The 15,605-nt window shown below is 36.8% G+C and overlaps 2 protein-coding genes across 3 annotated transcripts in view; both read right to left on the bottom strand.

The window, feature by feature from the left end:
* cep192 (centrosomal protein 192) overlaps positions 1-3,177 on the bottom strand; it is a 39,333-nt gene extending 36,156 nt beyond the window's left edge. The window contains exons 1-5 of the mRNA XM_020638527.3: positions 2,957-3,177; positions 2,226-2,472; positions 1,266-1,376; positions 677-834; positions 438-499 (exon numbers count right to left, since the gene is read on the bottom strand). Of these exons, the coding sequence (XP_020494183.2) occupies positions 438-499; positions 677-834; positions 1,266-1,376; positions 2,226-2,398 (504 nt within the window). The 5' untranslated portion in view covers positions 2,399-2,472; positions 2,957-3,177. The remainder of the gene's footprint in view (positions 1-437; positions 500-676; positions 835-1,265; positions 1,377-2,225; positions 2,473-2,956) is intronic.
* A 2,181-nt stretch (positions 3,178-5,358) lies between these two features.
* seh1l (SEH1-like (S. cerevisiae)) lies at positions 5,359-14,380 on the bottom strand. 2 transcript variants are annotated; one of them, XM_020638534.3, is made up of 9 exons: positions 14,167-14,380; positions 13,111-13,161; positions 12,852-12,998; positions 11,499-11,710; positions 10,449-10,547; positions 10,199-10,339; positions 9,883-10,037; positions 8,493-8,646; positions 5,359-5,596 (listed from the first exon to the last, which is right to left on the bottom strand). In XM_020638534.3, exons 1-9 carry the CDS (start codon positions 14,275-14,277, stop codon positions 5,419-5,421), a joined length of 1,248 nt encoding a protein of 415 aa, XP_020494190.1. In that variant the 5' UTR covers positions 14,278-14,380; the 3' UTR covers positions 5,359-5,418. The 2 variants fall into 2 exon arrangements, with proteins under 2 accessions (XP_020494190.1, XP_065813850.1); XM_065957778.1 differs by lacking the exon at positions 5,359-5,596 and adding an exon at positions 6,477-7,317.
* Positions 14,381-15,605: the final 1,225 nt, after the last annotated feature.

Here is a 15,605-nt window from a genome sequence, read left to right as displayed (position 1 = left end):
GATCGGATTATGCCGTGCATGTTCATGCATTGGCATTAAATCAATAAAAAAAAATCAAAGTGATCTTATTGGTTAGATTATTTAATTAAATATTACACTGGCATTAATGATAAACTGTAAACATAAAATAAAAATGAGTCTGATCAGATCAGTCTGTACTGATTGGCATGTTTACATGAAGCATTTTTATTCTGATCAGCCTTTTATTACGATTATTTGTGTCCATGTAAACGAAGCCAATGACCAGCTATCGTAACCAGTTGTTTATCAACGGGTCGCACTCTCTAATGTATACCGAGAGATTAAGATCAGTTTATTCTATATCGAAAATAATTGGTGTGATGACGTTTTTTGCTGTATCCCCAAGCCACAAGTACTGCAGACACTTTGTGCAACAGCCAAGTGGTCAACCTGTCCAAAAGAGCTCAAATGAATACCTTTTCATCAGTTATATCTTTAGGTCCAAACTGAGAAAATGTCAGAAGTCCTATAGACAGTTCTGTTGGAAAAGAGAGCAGAAAAAGTGAATTAGTATCATCAGAAGAAAATGTGTCTTCGATCTTTCTCAATGTATCAGGAAGCACAACATATGTCCATGTAGTAGTATTGAGGTTAATTAGTCTCAAGAAGAGCAATATTGGTGTGTTGTACTTATAGACAGGAGCAATAGATTTACCTGTTCCAAATTCTGTTGGCCGTCCTTGGACTAAGCCTGTCTGAGTGGAAGGAAGCCCCACTGTAGATCCTGGGTTTCTGGACACACTCTCATCCAGATTAATTTTAACAAGCAAGTCTGAAAGACGGTGGGCCGCGATGAAGTCATCAGCATTGTCCCTTTAATGAAGGCAGTGATGTCAATGATAAAGAGGACATGAGTTATGTGGGATCAGAGGTGGAAAGTAAATACAAATAAAACTAATGAGTAAAAAGTACGCTGCCAAACATTTAGTTTAAAAATGTGTCATGAAATTCTTCTCTTCGGAAACACACGAGTGTAACAATACTCAGACAAATAGTGTTGACTGAAAAATATACTAATTTACATTCATTATATAATCAATTTTATAGCATGACTTGTGCATGCAGTTGACAGACAAGCTTACTTTAAAAAAATATTTTAAAAATCAACAAGTACTACAAGAAAAACAGTTACAGTCAAAAAAACAATTCTATGAACTTATACGAGTCAACGACTGAAAAGAAACAAAAAAACAGAATTGTGTGAATTGTGATCTACATATAGATATGAAAATACAAATACTCACAAATCATCTTTAAAGCCAAGAGAAAACTTTGGCTGTTCTCCTACAGATGAGTGTGAGCTGGCCCGCTGCGATGTTCTGCCCTCCAGATATGATGCATCAACAGCATCATCTCTGTAAAGCAAAATCACATGGCGCTGCTTTCACAAAAAAAAACCCAGCATCATGGTCACACGTGTATATTGCAGTTCTATTTATGGCTCATTATTTTTTTCATATGCACTTGGATGCCAATACTTCCCATTTCCAGCAGAAGTTATAATGTAACACACAAACAGAAGGATTTGTTTGCAGCCACATATTTCCGCAATGCACGAGTGTGTTCCTACAACAAGTCACATCTGCTGATAGTTTCGGATCTGAAAACTGAGCTATCATTGTAAGCAGTCGCTCAGTTCCAAGATGCTCCTAACATCCTACTTTGGGTGAGAAGCATCAGAGACACAGTGCTTTATACCATGAAACTGCTGCTTTATTTTGTGTGTTAAGTGAGCTTAATTACTATAAAATTAAAAAAAGACTAGGGCCTTAAAAAGTACAAAAGAAAGCTGTTATACTAAGTGCATGTTAATATACCACTTAGGTAATAATAATGTAAATTCAAACATATAGTACTCAGTCAAATAATGTTGACTGAAAAATATACTCATTTAAATTCATTATATAATTAATTTTATAGCATGATATGATGCATCAACACCATCATCTCTGTAAAGCAAAATCACATGGCGCTGCTTTCACAAAAAAAAAAACAGCATCATGGTCACACGTGTATATTGCAGTTCTATTTATGGCTCATTCTTTTTTTCATATGCACTTGGATGCCAAAACTTCCCATTTCCAGCAGTAAGTTATAATGTAACACACAAACAGAAGGATTTGTTTGCAGCCACATATTTCCGCAATGCACGAGTGTGTTCCTACAACAAGTCACATCTGCTGAAAGTCGAAGCATACTCCCACCTGTTGTCAGATACAGGTCTAATTTTAGCCACTGTAGAGGCAGCCACTGGAAGTCCTGGACCTGAACCCAATGTTACATTCCCCAGTGTGGCGCGGCCACTGGTGCTGTCCAGAGACTTGCAGAGAAAACTGGGGAAGGCTTCATCTTCCAGCTTGTAAAAACTGTCTGCCATGTTTCTGAATGGAGATGGAGAGTGATAGCCAGTAGGGCTTGGCGTTAAGCTCAAGTGAAGATCATCTGAAATGTCTGGGGGGGAAATAGACAGAAATAAAAAGGTAGGTGTTACTGTGAGAACAAAATGCATTTTTTACACAAAAAGGTGGCATGGTAGTTGTTTAAAAATACGAATACACACTTAAAAAAAAATCTTAATTATTGTTATTTCTCAGCTGGACACTTTGGCCTAACAGTATCTTGAATAAAGTTGATTAAAAAAATAAAATAAAATTCGAGTAGAGCCAATAGGGTCAGCTAACTTTCCACGCTAGCTCGTTGCTAAAAACAAAGTGGGTTTGCCAAGCTGCCCGGTGGCTCCACATTTCATCTGACTAATTCACTATAACAATGAAGTTTAAACAAAGTATTGTAAGAAGACAAGTTTCCTGAAGACACTTTATAAAAGCTGACTATCTTATGTTGTTGGTTACCACAGTACATTTCTTTAAAGACACTGATAAACATCTCAAAGAATGAGTTTATAACCTAAACGTTATCGTGAAGTTGGACTCACATTCAATCCTCCAGGAGCCGCCGGACGCCTCGATTCTTCTCCAACTTCGACTTATATCCTTAAAAAACTAAGGCAAAACACGTCGCAGTGTGGTGTTACGTTTCAAAAGTAACTTCATATCCACTTTGTTTGTTCATTAGTGCAACAAAACAAAAAAAAACTGAGACGCTTCAAACTTAACTGCAGCAGTTTGGAAGCTCGAGCAGCGCCCGCCCAGAAAAGCACAGGAAGCTACGGCGGGGGCTACATGGCCGAGGGGGCGGGACTTACACGATTTCAAACGCGTTGATTGGACAACAGAACGGAGAGGCAGGAAGTTTAGAATTGTAAGCGGTAGCGTTCTGAATAGAGTAAAAGAGGGTCAGATGGTCAGATCAGAGGTGTAAAAACGAGACAATTATTTCATTACATATTTGATTTATTTGCTCAATTCAGTGTATGGTTTCAACACCATAATACACAACAACAAAAAATATTTTCTAATTAAAAAAAAAAAAATTATATTCAGGTCTAATTACAGATACCAATTACAGATTTTTTCCCTCAACTGTTTATAGGTTCTTATTTAAATTATACATATGTTTTTATTTTTATTTAATATATATGTATGGGAGGGGGGGGTCGGTTTTGTGCTTTAATTTGTACCAAATGTTTCATGTCATGTACGTCTTTGTAACCTGCTACTTGATACTTTGAATTTCCCTCGGGATCAATAAAGTATCTATCTATCTATCTATCTATCTAATGCTGAAACACTGTTCATGAGCAAACAGGAGCAGGAAGAAGACAACCTATAATACTTGCCCCTTTCCTAATAACATAAGATACTGTTAAACAGAATAAGATGGCTAACCTGTTGTTTTCTCTTTCTTTCACAAAACCAAAAGTAGATAAAAAAAATATAGAAACAATCAAATGCAATCAGTTAGATTAACTCAATACATTCATAATTTCCCAGAACCTTTATATCTTTATATATTCTTTTAAATTGAATGATACTTGAGCAGCATTTTAAATGATTATCGAAAGAATTCCATAATTTAACTCCATTTACTGAGATACACATTTGCTTTAATGTAGTGCGTGCAAATGGACTTTTAAATCTCCGTCTATGATCCTCCTCATTAGATGTAAATACAAACAACTTCTGTACATTTTCGGGTAATTATGAACAGGTACAAAACACTTTACAGACTAAGCATGGCTTAAAGAACAAAGGAACAAAACATGACAACATCCCAAAAACATACCAAAAATAAATAGAAAACATAATAAAAGAACACTCACACGTCTAATCCTGAATCAAAATCTTTTTTTAATCTTTATTTTATTGTGTAAAAAAAGTCTGTGCTAAGAAGAAAAAGAAGGGGATGCATGTTTTTAGGCTCCAGCCATCTGACAACGGTAGTTTCAATTACTGTTTGAAATGAACTGCAGAAATGTGTAACATGAACATGTAGATTGAATATATTTCAACATAAGCCCCCTGGTTAAAGTTACGGAAAACGATCTAGCACCCTGGGCAAGGACATAAAACCAAAGATTCGCAGTATGACAGTTACTGGCCAAGAAGGAGTTTTAAATGTATCATGTGATCTGCTAAACAGCTGCAAGAATGCCTTTGGTTAAGAGACAGCTGCCTGCTGAGTGCTGCCTCCCATGCATTCCCGTTAGAGAAAAGCATCTGAGCATGAAGTGAGCCCTTATCATACCCACCCGTCAGAACAAATGACACAGTCTATCATGTTATCAAGGCTAACATTTAAAGAGTAGTGACTTATATTTACGCAAAATGCAATTTCTAACTGATGCCTTCAGGGAAATATCCTGAGAAAAAAAGCTATGACATTGGTAGGCATCCCATCAGTTACTTGTTCAGTAAGAGGAAGAGAAAACCTGAAACATTTTGAATGGTAGGGTCAAGACTCAATACAGTGGATCCATTTACAACAAAAGAAATGTGTGACAATGACTCATGGGCTATTTTCATAGAAGAGCAGTCTCACATTGAGGTCTTCCATGAATGGATTCTATCAGTTTGTTTTTTTTCCAGTAATGGAAAATAATAATCTAAAATAAGACCCTTGTGCTGTTTCTTCTAACTTCCTCCTTGAGGGTTGTTTTTGTTTCTCCATGATCACCATGTGATACCTTTGCTCAGCTGGAAATGAGGTTGAAGATGTCAGTGTGTTTTGTATTGTGTGCATTCCCAGCTTACACTCACAGTTGTTTCAAAGCAAAAAAAAAAAACTTATCAACAATCGGAGGATTTTTTTCACATTTCATTAAATGAAAGCACAATACAAAATAAAAGTTAGTTCATTTAGTCTAAACAATTTTGTAGCAATACATTCATTCTCAAAAAGGCTTAGTCGGCAATATAATTCAAATTTGACAAAATCTTTGATGTTTTAATACATTTTTTAATTTTAGACAAGTGGAAAATAAAGCACATTCCCAAATCACTGCCCTTCTGCCTCTGGTAAGGGCAGCAGTGCTCTAGAATAGAGTCTGTGGGGAAGAGCTTGTAGCTGAGGCTGAATGGGCTCAACATCACAGTGCTCTATGAGGGAGGAGGGAGGCAACAGGTGACCACACCTGGTCCCTGCTCTGGGAGTATCCAGAGGGGGAAAGAAATACCTGAAGCAACAACAAACAAATGGAGACGAAGACAACAAATACATGGACGGGGAGGAGACGATGACAACGGGGCACAAAAGGAGACATAAAAGGAAATAAAAATGAGAGATTAAAAATGAGACAGAATGTTTGCATGCTTTTGAAAAAAAGAGAGAGGGGACAGTGGCAGAGTATGGATACATGTTTAAAAAGGGTGCGATCACATTTGCAGAATGTAAGATAAAATGTAAAGGAAAACACGTTAGAATCAGAACAAAACTAGAAGCTGTAAATGGCATGCATACGGAAACAAATAAGGCAGAGGTAAATGGCTGAAGATGCAAAGATGTGAAAGAGGTTAACTACAAATAAAGGGACATGTTGAAACAGGAACATTAAAGAAACTCTGAATAGAAAATCCTGTTTTCATGCCAATAAAAGAGCATTAAGAGGTCCAGTATGTAAGATCAAGGAGTCTACTTTTTGGTTTTAGCACAAATGGAATATTATAATCATAATTGTATTCTTCCTACAATCACCTCAGAATACGAGTTACACTGATACCTTAAGACAAGCTATCTACATCGTTATCCAGAGATTAGTGATTCTATTTGCAGAGGAATGTGTTGTTATGCATCTCTAAGCTCGATGCCAACTGCACATAATAAACACACGAGGAAAACAAAAGTAACCCATTCTTCTCTACGTCACCGGAAGTGTGTTAACATTCAAGCATACTTTTAATCTCCCCTCCCTAAAAAAGTAAAAGGATGAAAACAAGAGAGAAAAAACAGAACCCAGAGATTTGTCTCTCCTTTAGACATTTTGAAAGACCATCACTACCACAGATGTATTTTTAAGACTTACATATGGGACCATATTCAGCTGAATTAGAGGTTGTTTTTGTCGATTGGGTTCAGAGCTCACTGAACATGTGAAGTAGTTTTTCTCTAAAAACATTTACTCCGGGCTCATAGGAAGGTTTAAAAAAAAAAAAAAAAACTCAACTGATCTGAAATGTACATTATGATCATAATTCAGGTTTATGGAAGAATGGAAGAGGAAAAGTTCTTCTAGGGGTATTTATTTTTATTTTTGTAACACTGGGTGGATATGTGGATTGTTATTTATTTATTTTAGGTGCAGATAAATAAACTGGGGATACTGGTTTGTACGTTTTGAATAAATGTGAGCATTTGTTGGAATAACATATAAACTAAAAGAAGAAAGAGAGAAAGGGGTAGGAGTATATAACTTTTACTTCTACAAACTATTTTTCCAACACTGTTACATTTTTATTATCTTGTTTTAATTTTTGGTTACGAAACACTGCTTCATTCAAATCTATAAATAAAAGTTGTTATAATTACTGTGTTAATAGTTCAGTCATTACAAATGTGGCCAGTGGGGACAATGATTTACAGGTCTTAAGGGAACTTTATTCTCTAATACCACAAGTGGCACCTGGACGCTGAGGTTTTTGATCACACCACTTCTCCTCCAAGCTTGCAATCTTCGACTTCACCTGTAGATGTCACTCTATCTTACACACTGCTCCTTTAACCACTTAACAACCCCTTGCTGTATTCAGCCAGAGCGTGACTCACACATTTCAAATGCACTGACACAACAGAAATGTGCAGCTGATGCAGAGGAGACATTAGTAATATGCAGGATGCTGGTATATCTTTGGAGAGGTCAGCTGCCGCAGGGGAGGGGCAAAGGGAGCTCTCTTGCCAATCCTGCATGCAACAAGCAGTACAACACCACATTAGTTTAACAAACCCCCATGCCTTGCCTTTTCTTGTCATTAACGACTTTAATGCAACTACCTTAACAAAAATGCAGCACACCATCACATTTGTTTAGAGTTGTTAAACAGTAGTCACACAGTGCTCAGGTCTCGGGTTTACTCAGGTTAGCGGTGAGTCATAAACACCAGGCAAGATTAATACAGAGGTTATGACGGTTAAGAGGGTGTCAAGTTAAACACGATTCACTAACTGTGATACATTCAAAGTTTAAGCTCCCAAGAGTTCGTAAGAAAAAAACATAACCATCAGAGATGTAGACAGGAGAGGTAAAGTCTTAAGACTGTCTCTCCAGGTCCTTCACATGGCATTTTTACATAGCCAGTGACAGTTACCTGTGATGCCAGATCAAGTAAGACATGATGATCAAAGTCCCTGAGTGTTTTAAAAGAGACAGGATGAATATCATTTTGAATGAATTCAGTTTTTCATCTGAAAATCAACAAACGTGTTGCCGCTTAGTTACACAGTCTTGCTTTTAGGCCACGAATGTGAGAGGCTGTATTAATGAAAAAATAATCAAATCAAAAGGTGGTTAATAGGGTTCATTCAAGTCCGGCTACAGCTGTGCAAAGAGTTTGGCAACAGCAGCTCAAGTTTGGAAGTGAAAATGAGGAGGAGAAATATGAAAATATTAACAGTCTTTGATTGAATTGCTAATCTTAAAATGTAAACCTCAAGATGCAGTAATCAAATGTTTCTTTATTTAGAAATAAATTGGCAAGAAATAAATTTTCCTCTGTATTCAAATAGCTCTAGCATTTGAAATAACAGTCACATATCAGATTTATATAAACAGGTTTATTTGACTTTTTGTGCCCTACCACTGACAATGCAAAGTGGGAACATAAGACCACTCCTACAACATGCAGCAGTACAAAAAAAACAACAAAAAAAAAAAAACAATCACACAAAGCATCCAACTTCATAGGCTTTATGCTGGCAACCCTTTGCATAAGTGCAACATTTGGTCAGTGGGGGCCCGGAGAGTTTGTAAGTGAGCAGCTGTAGTCCCAGTCAGTGTGAGGAATAGTGAGTTGTCAGTTCTGACTGGCTTGGGGTCAGACAGGCTGGGTGAGTGGCATCACAAGAACCACACCACCTACCTTCCTGCAGTCATCCCGTTCAAGGCATTCTGGGAGGTCTGAACTGAGGAACCCACCACAGTGCTCATGGCTGTCGGCTGGCCAGATGAGCCGGTGAGTGGGCTCCCGTCCCCCTTCAGGATGCCTGTGCATTTCCAGTTGTCCATGTAGTTTGCTGGAGAGGGGACAAAGAAGTTAAAAATGAGAGTTCACACTAAAGGTTGATCGTAAACAAAAAGTAAAAAAGTAAAAAACACTTCCATTAACTGAAACTAATTTAAAAAAGGTTTTACCATAAATGAGAACAAACTGAAACTGTTTTATGTGTTTATAAAATCATAGAGAAACTGTTCAGTTCTCGTGCACACAGGGACACAAGCCTATATCAAAAAGCTGTCTCTGTATCATATCAGCCAAGTTCTCTATAAAAAAAAATACTCTGTAGAATAAAGTACAAGAAAGAGGAACAGTATTAACTTCTGCTGTGAACAAGCTCATCCAAAACTGAAACCAGAGACAAACCATAAAGAATATAAGTCAGCTCGATTCATAAACAAAAACTAAGAATAGTTTCATCTCGTTTTGTTTTTATTTCAGCTAAGGTAAAGATGTAATATTGTAGTTTGTTATTTTGTTAGTTTTCCTAAACGATAATAACCATGCTCAATACAATGTATGATAAATGCATTGAGTGCCGACTAGAGATGCAACGATCTACTTTTTTTCAATTCTGATCCCATTCCAATACCAATATTTTTATTATCATCGTAACTAATAATGTTATTGTTGGTAGTATGTGTGAGGCTACATAAAGCTGTAGTGAACGCAGCATTGCATTGTGTTAGCTTCACATACAAACAGGAAGCAGCAACAACTGTCTGGTTGTCAAATGAAATAGTTAAAACGTCGTCATGGAGATGATTTGTGGAAACTTCTTAAAGTTCAGTGTGAACATCTTCAAAGCGAGTGGAGAAGGTTTAAAGTGCTCAACCATCTTTCTTAATCTGTGACGTGGATCGGCGCCGTCAGTCCGATATGTAAATTGCATCAATATTGGACACGAGACTGATATAAGATGAGATCGATTTCATCTCAAGTGCCAACAACCCCGTCAACAACCAGCCTACAGAGAGTCTGAAAGTGTGAGGTGATGACAAGGGTTTCCTCAAACTGGTGTTCTAGCAATTCTAGCACTGTGAAACTACCACATCTCTGTTTGTGAAAATGACAACCAGGGTCAAATTACCGAAATAGACCGATACCAATAATGCATTTGTTAAGTCTCTCAATACCTGTAAGAGCCGCTGTCATCGTAACAATGGACAAACATTTAAACACAAACACAGCTTCCAGGGTTGCTATCCCCATGTGAAAAGAAGACGGATGAGTAGTCACCACCACCAGTAGCTACCTTTCCACAGGCGAACACAACCGTCATCCCCGGAAGAGGCCAGTAGGGTGCTGGTGATGTTCCAGCTGACGCGCCACACCTGGGAGTTGTGGTTGTCAAACTGGGCAACAATCTGCACTTCAAACTTGGTGGGCCCCGCAGACACGCTCTCCTTCCTGTCAGAGGGATCCAAGTTATAGAAAGTTCATTGACTCATTGGTAAGTTCTCCTTTTTTTTTGTTTTTACAGTTTAGAACATCTGTTTTAACACTCAGCATTGATGAAATCTAGATGACATTACTTCTTCATAACTCAATGAGAGAAAACAAGACTTCACCTCATAGGAACCAGCTTAAAGATTCGGACATCTTTCGTTGCGATAGCGAGCACGTGGAAAGATCGTCCCAGGTTTGGAGCGAATGCGATGTCATGGACTGCATCGGTAACGGTCATCAGGGTCTCTGCTTTAGCATATTTCCTTTAAAAAAAACAAAAAAAAAACATTATGAAAAAGAATCAAATGAGGGGATTTAGATTTGGTGAATTTTGAAAAAGAGAGTCATACACAGCACTACATCGTTACCCACCTTGTGTTTTCATTATACTCATAGATCTGAACTTTCCCTCCATATGTTACGTTGCTGTCATCACTGCCCACGGCAAACATTGGAGGGTGGGCACGAGAGCTGAGTGGTGGTAGGAATAAATAACACAAAGTTACACTCACAAATACTCAAAGTACATCAAACAGATTCCTTAAAATGTCGTGTTAGAAAAACAATATCTGGGCTGTTTGATAATGGAAGTGTATTTCTTTTAACATATAAATCTATTTTTAACACACTACACCGGAACTAAGGGATATGTTTTTTTTTTCCACATCATGCCAGCTTCTAGTTTTTTTTATTATCACAGGAGACCAAAACTATCAACATCAGCAAGATGTCATTATTCACGACTGCTAAAAGTCTTACATGCCACAAGATGTCCCTGTTTTTGCAGAGTTTGAAATGCCATAGACAAGTCAAGTCAACGTTTATTTACATAGCACATTAAAAAACAACCTCAGTTGACCATAAGAAACCCTATAATAAATAGGTAGATAATAAAATGTCAAGTTCAACTTTTGTTAAAGGCCAACGCAAAGAGGTATGTTTTCAGCATCAATTTAAAAGTGAATAGATGTGGCGGTGCTGGTGTGCACGGGTAAACTGTTCCACAAGCTAGGAGCAGCCACTGCAAAGGCTCTGTCACCTCGGGTTCTTAGCCGACATCGTGGAACATCTAAAAGCTTTTCCATTGTTTTCAGCAAAAATATAAAGAAAGCCTCATAAGGCTTCTCCTGCCAACGACAGAGAGGATTCATTTTGCAAGATTTACTGGTAACTGCTTTTTTATCCAGCCTAATTTCAATTCTGAAAACAAAACCTAGCCCGTTCTTACATTGAAAGTAATTAATAACATCAAGTGAATTAATGATTTTAGAAAATCTGTTACATTAAATCTGGAAATGTAATAACTTAGCTTCATATTACATCGCAAGACTAAATAAAGCTCGAGCTGGCAATTTCAAAAGAACTGAAAAGGCTTTGTACATGTCACAACAGTTTTTTTTTTTTGGAAAGAAACGGTCTAACCTCGAGGGGTTCCAAGAGATGCAGCTGCAGCTCAGCTTGCAAGAGATCTCGTGCTGCAGGGACCACTGACTCAGGTTCATCACGTCAGGAGCCTCATAGATCCTCACCACTCCGTCCGCAGAGCAGGTGGTCAGCATAAGGCCCATGTGTTTGGGAGCAAACTTCACATCAGTCACTGAAGTTCTACTGTCCACCAGTGTGGTTCTCTTTATCTAAAACAGAAGAGCATGACATGCTTTTTTAAGAACCTGAGTCTTTAGAAAATTGGCTATCAGTAGTGACGAGGGATATTTAACAGAGAGAATACAGCAAAATGGAAATATCAAAAAGCTTGGCTCGTACTGGAGTCTGTGTGAATCAACATCACAGTAATTTAGGACGACAATTATATTGTTCATGTTTTTTTTGGCCATCTTTCTAACTGAGAATAATGGAGGCTGTGTTAGATGTTGTACCCTAAAGTTTTGACAGCATTTTGAGCTGGCTCAGCTTGCTTCACCGTATGGAGATCCATTTGTAGAAAGAGCAAACTAAAATCAATCAGAAGAACCGCATGTGAAAAAGTGATGATTAGATGGATGACATGCTTTGCATCATCCAGTAAGGAACATTTTCTATCTTTCAGCAGGCTCTAATAATGCTAACAGCATGTTTGCATTTAGGCAATGTCCCCTGCATTTGAAGTGCACTACAAGGGGGATGTCGTGCAGAGCCTTGCTGTTTTTGAATCCCAAATGTTAGTAAATTCGAGCTAATTACAGAGTACACTTATCGTTCTGCACGTGCATATGTACCACACCAAACAAACACTGACAATGGGGGGTAATTCCAAAATGACCTATCCCGTGCAAGCAGGGCTTCAGATGGGTAAACTTCCATAACAACAAATTATTGTGTATGATCAGTGAATGCTGCAATAGTTACAGAACTGGTGAGCATCCTTTGTTTGAGTATTATTTGTATGTGAGGTGTATTGGATGAACATTTAGCCAACATAAAAACACCAGTCTGACAACGTAAACAGTCAGTTGGAGGTTACAGAGGATCCTAAATCTTGCAGTATTGGTATCATACATTGACCCGGGCAGCTTATGGTTAAGAAATGTTCTTGATAGAGAGATAAAATGTATAAATAATAGTTTTATTCAAGAAATAGTTCCTCAGTCACTATCTTACAGCATTACTGAGAACTGAAGAAATTCAAGGTAGGATTGTTTTGACTTTGTTGATTCACTGTTATGATCAGTGAATGCTGCAATAGTTACAGCACTGCAGTTCTGTAACTAGCAGTCTTTGTTTAAGTATTAAATGTATGTGAGGTGTATTCTGCTTGGATGCTGAAGTTTCCCTTACCCAGTGGCTCAGTCCTCTCTGCTTGTCATTGGACTCCCCAACAATCTCTTCCCAGACAGCAGCTGTCCTATCGAAGGAGCAGGAGGCCAGAACCTGGCCAAATTCTGGATGAGCCCACGTTACTCTCCACACTGATCCACTGTGTGTCTGAACAGGAAAAATGAATCTTTGTCAATATATCCAAACACTGGTTTGTATGCTGCTATTTTACCAAAAATGCCTTTCTTAGTTAAAAAAGGTTCAAGCAGCAGCAGGTTACCTTCCAGCTGGCTGTGCAGTGCCACTCTCCATTCTCACTTTTATCCCAAACCTGAAACAAAGAAGACGGAAGGCAACGCTGAGAATAACAGCTGATGATTTAGTGTCTGAGTAAACTTAATAAAGTTAGTAATAAAGCGAGTACCTATATATGAAAGTCAATGGCATTCTTAAACAGAATAGAATGTCTTTATTGTCATTATACAATTGTACAACAAAATGATTTGGCTTCACCTTAAAGTGCACACACATACAAGCATCCACAGCTAAAAACAACAAAAGAAATTTAAAAAAAGCAACTCATTCAGGTAAGATGGACAATGTATGGTAGGAGTTATTTACAGGTAGTAGCTTAACAGAATATAAATAGATATTGCAGAAATATAAAATAAATATTGCACAGTATTAAATGTAAAATATTGGAGAAATATAAAATAAATATTGCACTGTATGAAATGTAAAATATTGGAGAAATATAAAATAAATATTGCACTGTATGAAATGTAAAATATTGCAGAAATATAAAATAAATATTGCACAGTATTAAATGTAAAATATTGCAGAAATATAAAATAAATATTGCACAGTATTAAATGTAAAATATTGCAGAAATATAAAATAAATATTGCACAGTATGTGTGGTGGTGTGTATTAAATGTTATATGTGTTTTACTATGAAACATCATCGATGAGTTTAGAACTATACATTGCACCTCTTAATTACAGATGGTGAAATAAATGATGCAAGTTTTTGCAAATAGACTTTAAATAAAGTTTTCAGTGTTTACATTAAAACTTTATGTGGAGCTAACTGTAGCAACCATAGCTTATATGCTACGGGTAACATAACTAGCAAATGGCCTAAATTAATTAGGTTAATCCGTCACATGTGGTCAGAATATTTATCCGCACGTTTAGATAATAACATAATGTGAGGTGTGGGTCAGTAAATACCACAGAGCACTTCTGATAATGTAGGTAATGCTAACACGCTTAGCCTTGAGAGCTACCGCTAACATTAGCAGCGTGATGCACATTTCACGTTAGTTAAAGTTACCTTCACACTTTGGTCACTGGAGCAAGTCGCCATTCTGCGACCGTGGAAATCATACGACACATCGTGGATGAGATCTTTGTGGTCTGCAGCGATACTACGAGCTACAAACATGATGAGCAGCAACACTGGCTACACCAGCTACCTAGCTAGATTGTCATGTGTCCCCTGTGTGTGGGTGTGTGCGTGTGTGTGTGTGCTGAGCGGGTAAGTAGCATGTTGTAGCGGTTCAGTGTGTGTAGTGTAGTTGTGAGTGTGTGCACTAGTGGTGGCCACTGAGGGGCGCATTCACTCTTCCTCGTCGCTTTTTGTTTTGTTTTATTGTTTTATGTTTTTAGAAAAGCGCTTTATAAAACCAATGTATTATTATTATTATTATTATTATTATTATTATTATTATTATTATTATTATTATTATTATTATACATACATAAAATGGCAACATTGTACCCATATGAATGACAAAAATTGTACGTTATTTTTATTTTATTTTTTTAATTATTAATTTTGAAACATATCATGTCAAGAAAACAAAGTAATGTTTATTTTTTTTAATGTATAGCTTTATATCGTTTAAAAACTAGAAGGTATGCAACTTTATCGTTACATTTTTGCTGTACACGGGTTGCCAGGTTTAGTAGGAAAATAATGACTACATTTAATTTGGTCGTCATATTGCATACTGTGGACTCCAGGATGAGGAAAATAAATAATTTAAATAATAAAATAAAAATAACGTACCGTTTTTGTCATTCATATGGGTACAATGTTGCCATTCTATGTAAATAAAATAATAATAATAATAATAATACATTGGTTTTATTTAGCGCTTTTCTAAAAACTCAAAGACGCTTAAAACATAAAATAATAAAACAAAAAACGAGGAGGACAGTACAATGAAGAAGTAATGTAGGAGGGGGAGTTAGTGGTTGTAGGCAGTGAAAATTCACGCATGTTAGGCATTGTAAATTATTTATATTGGTTTAAATTATTGTATAAAAAAGCAAAGATATTTAACTCTAAAAGATGCCATTTGGAGTGTTTTTTTTTATTTACATAAAATAAATATCCACAGAGAAGTATGGGACTCGAATGTTTTTTTTTTAAATGTAAAACTAGAAGGTATGCAACTTTATCGTTACATTTTTGCTGTACACGGGTTGCCAGGTTTAGTAGGAAAATAATGACTTCATTTAATTTGGTCATCATATTGCATACTGTGGACTCCAGGATGAGGAAAATAAATAATAAAATAAATAAAATAAAAATAACGTACCGTTTTTGTCATTCATATGGGTACAATGTTGCCATTTTATGTAAAGAAAATACACGCATGTCAGGCATTGGAAATTATTTATATTGGTTTAAATAATTGTATAATAAAGCAAAGATAGTTAACTCTAAAAGATGCCATTTGGAGTGTTTTTATTTAAATAAAATAA

This window comes from Labrus bergylta, chromosome 8, assembly GCF_963930695.1.
Source record: "Labrus bergylta chromosome 8, fLabBer1.1, whole genome shotgun sequence".
In the NCBI taxonomy this organism is placed as follows: Eukaryota; Metazoa; Chordata; class Actinopteri; order Labriformes; family Labridae; genus Labrus; species Labrus bergylta.
This window is presented reverse-complemented; position numbering and strand designations above follow the sequence as displayed.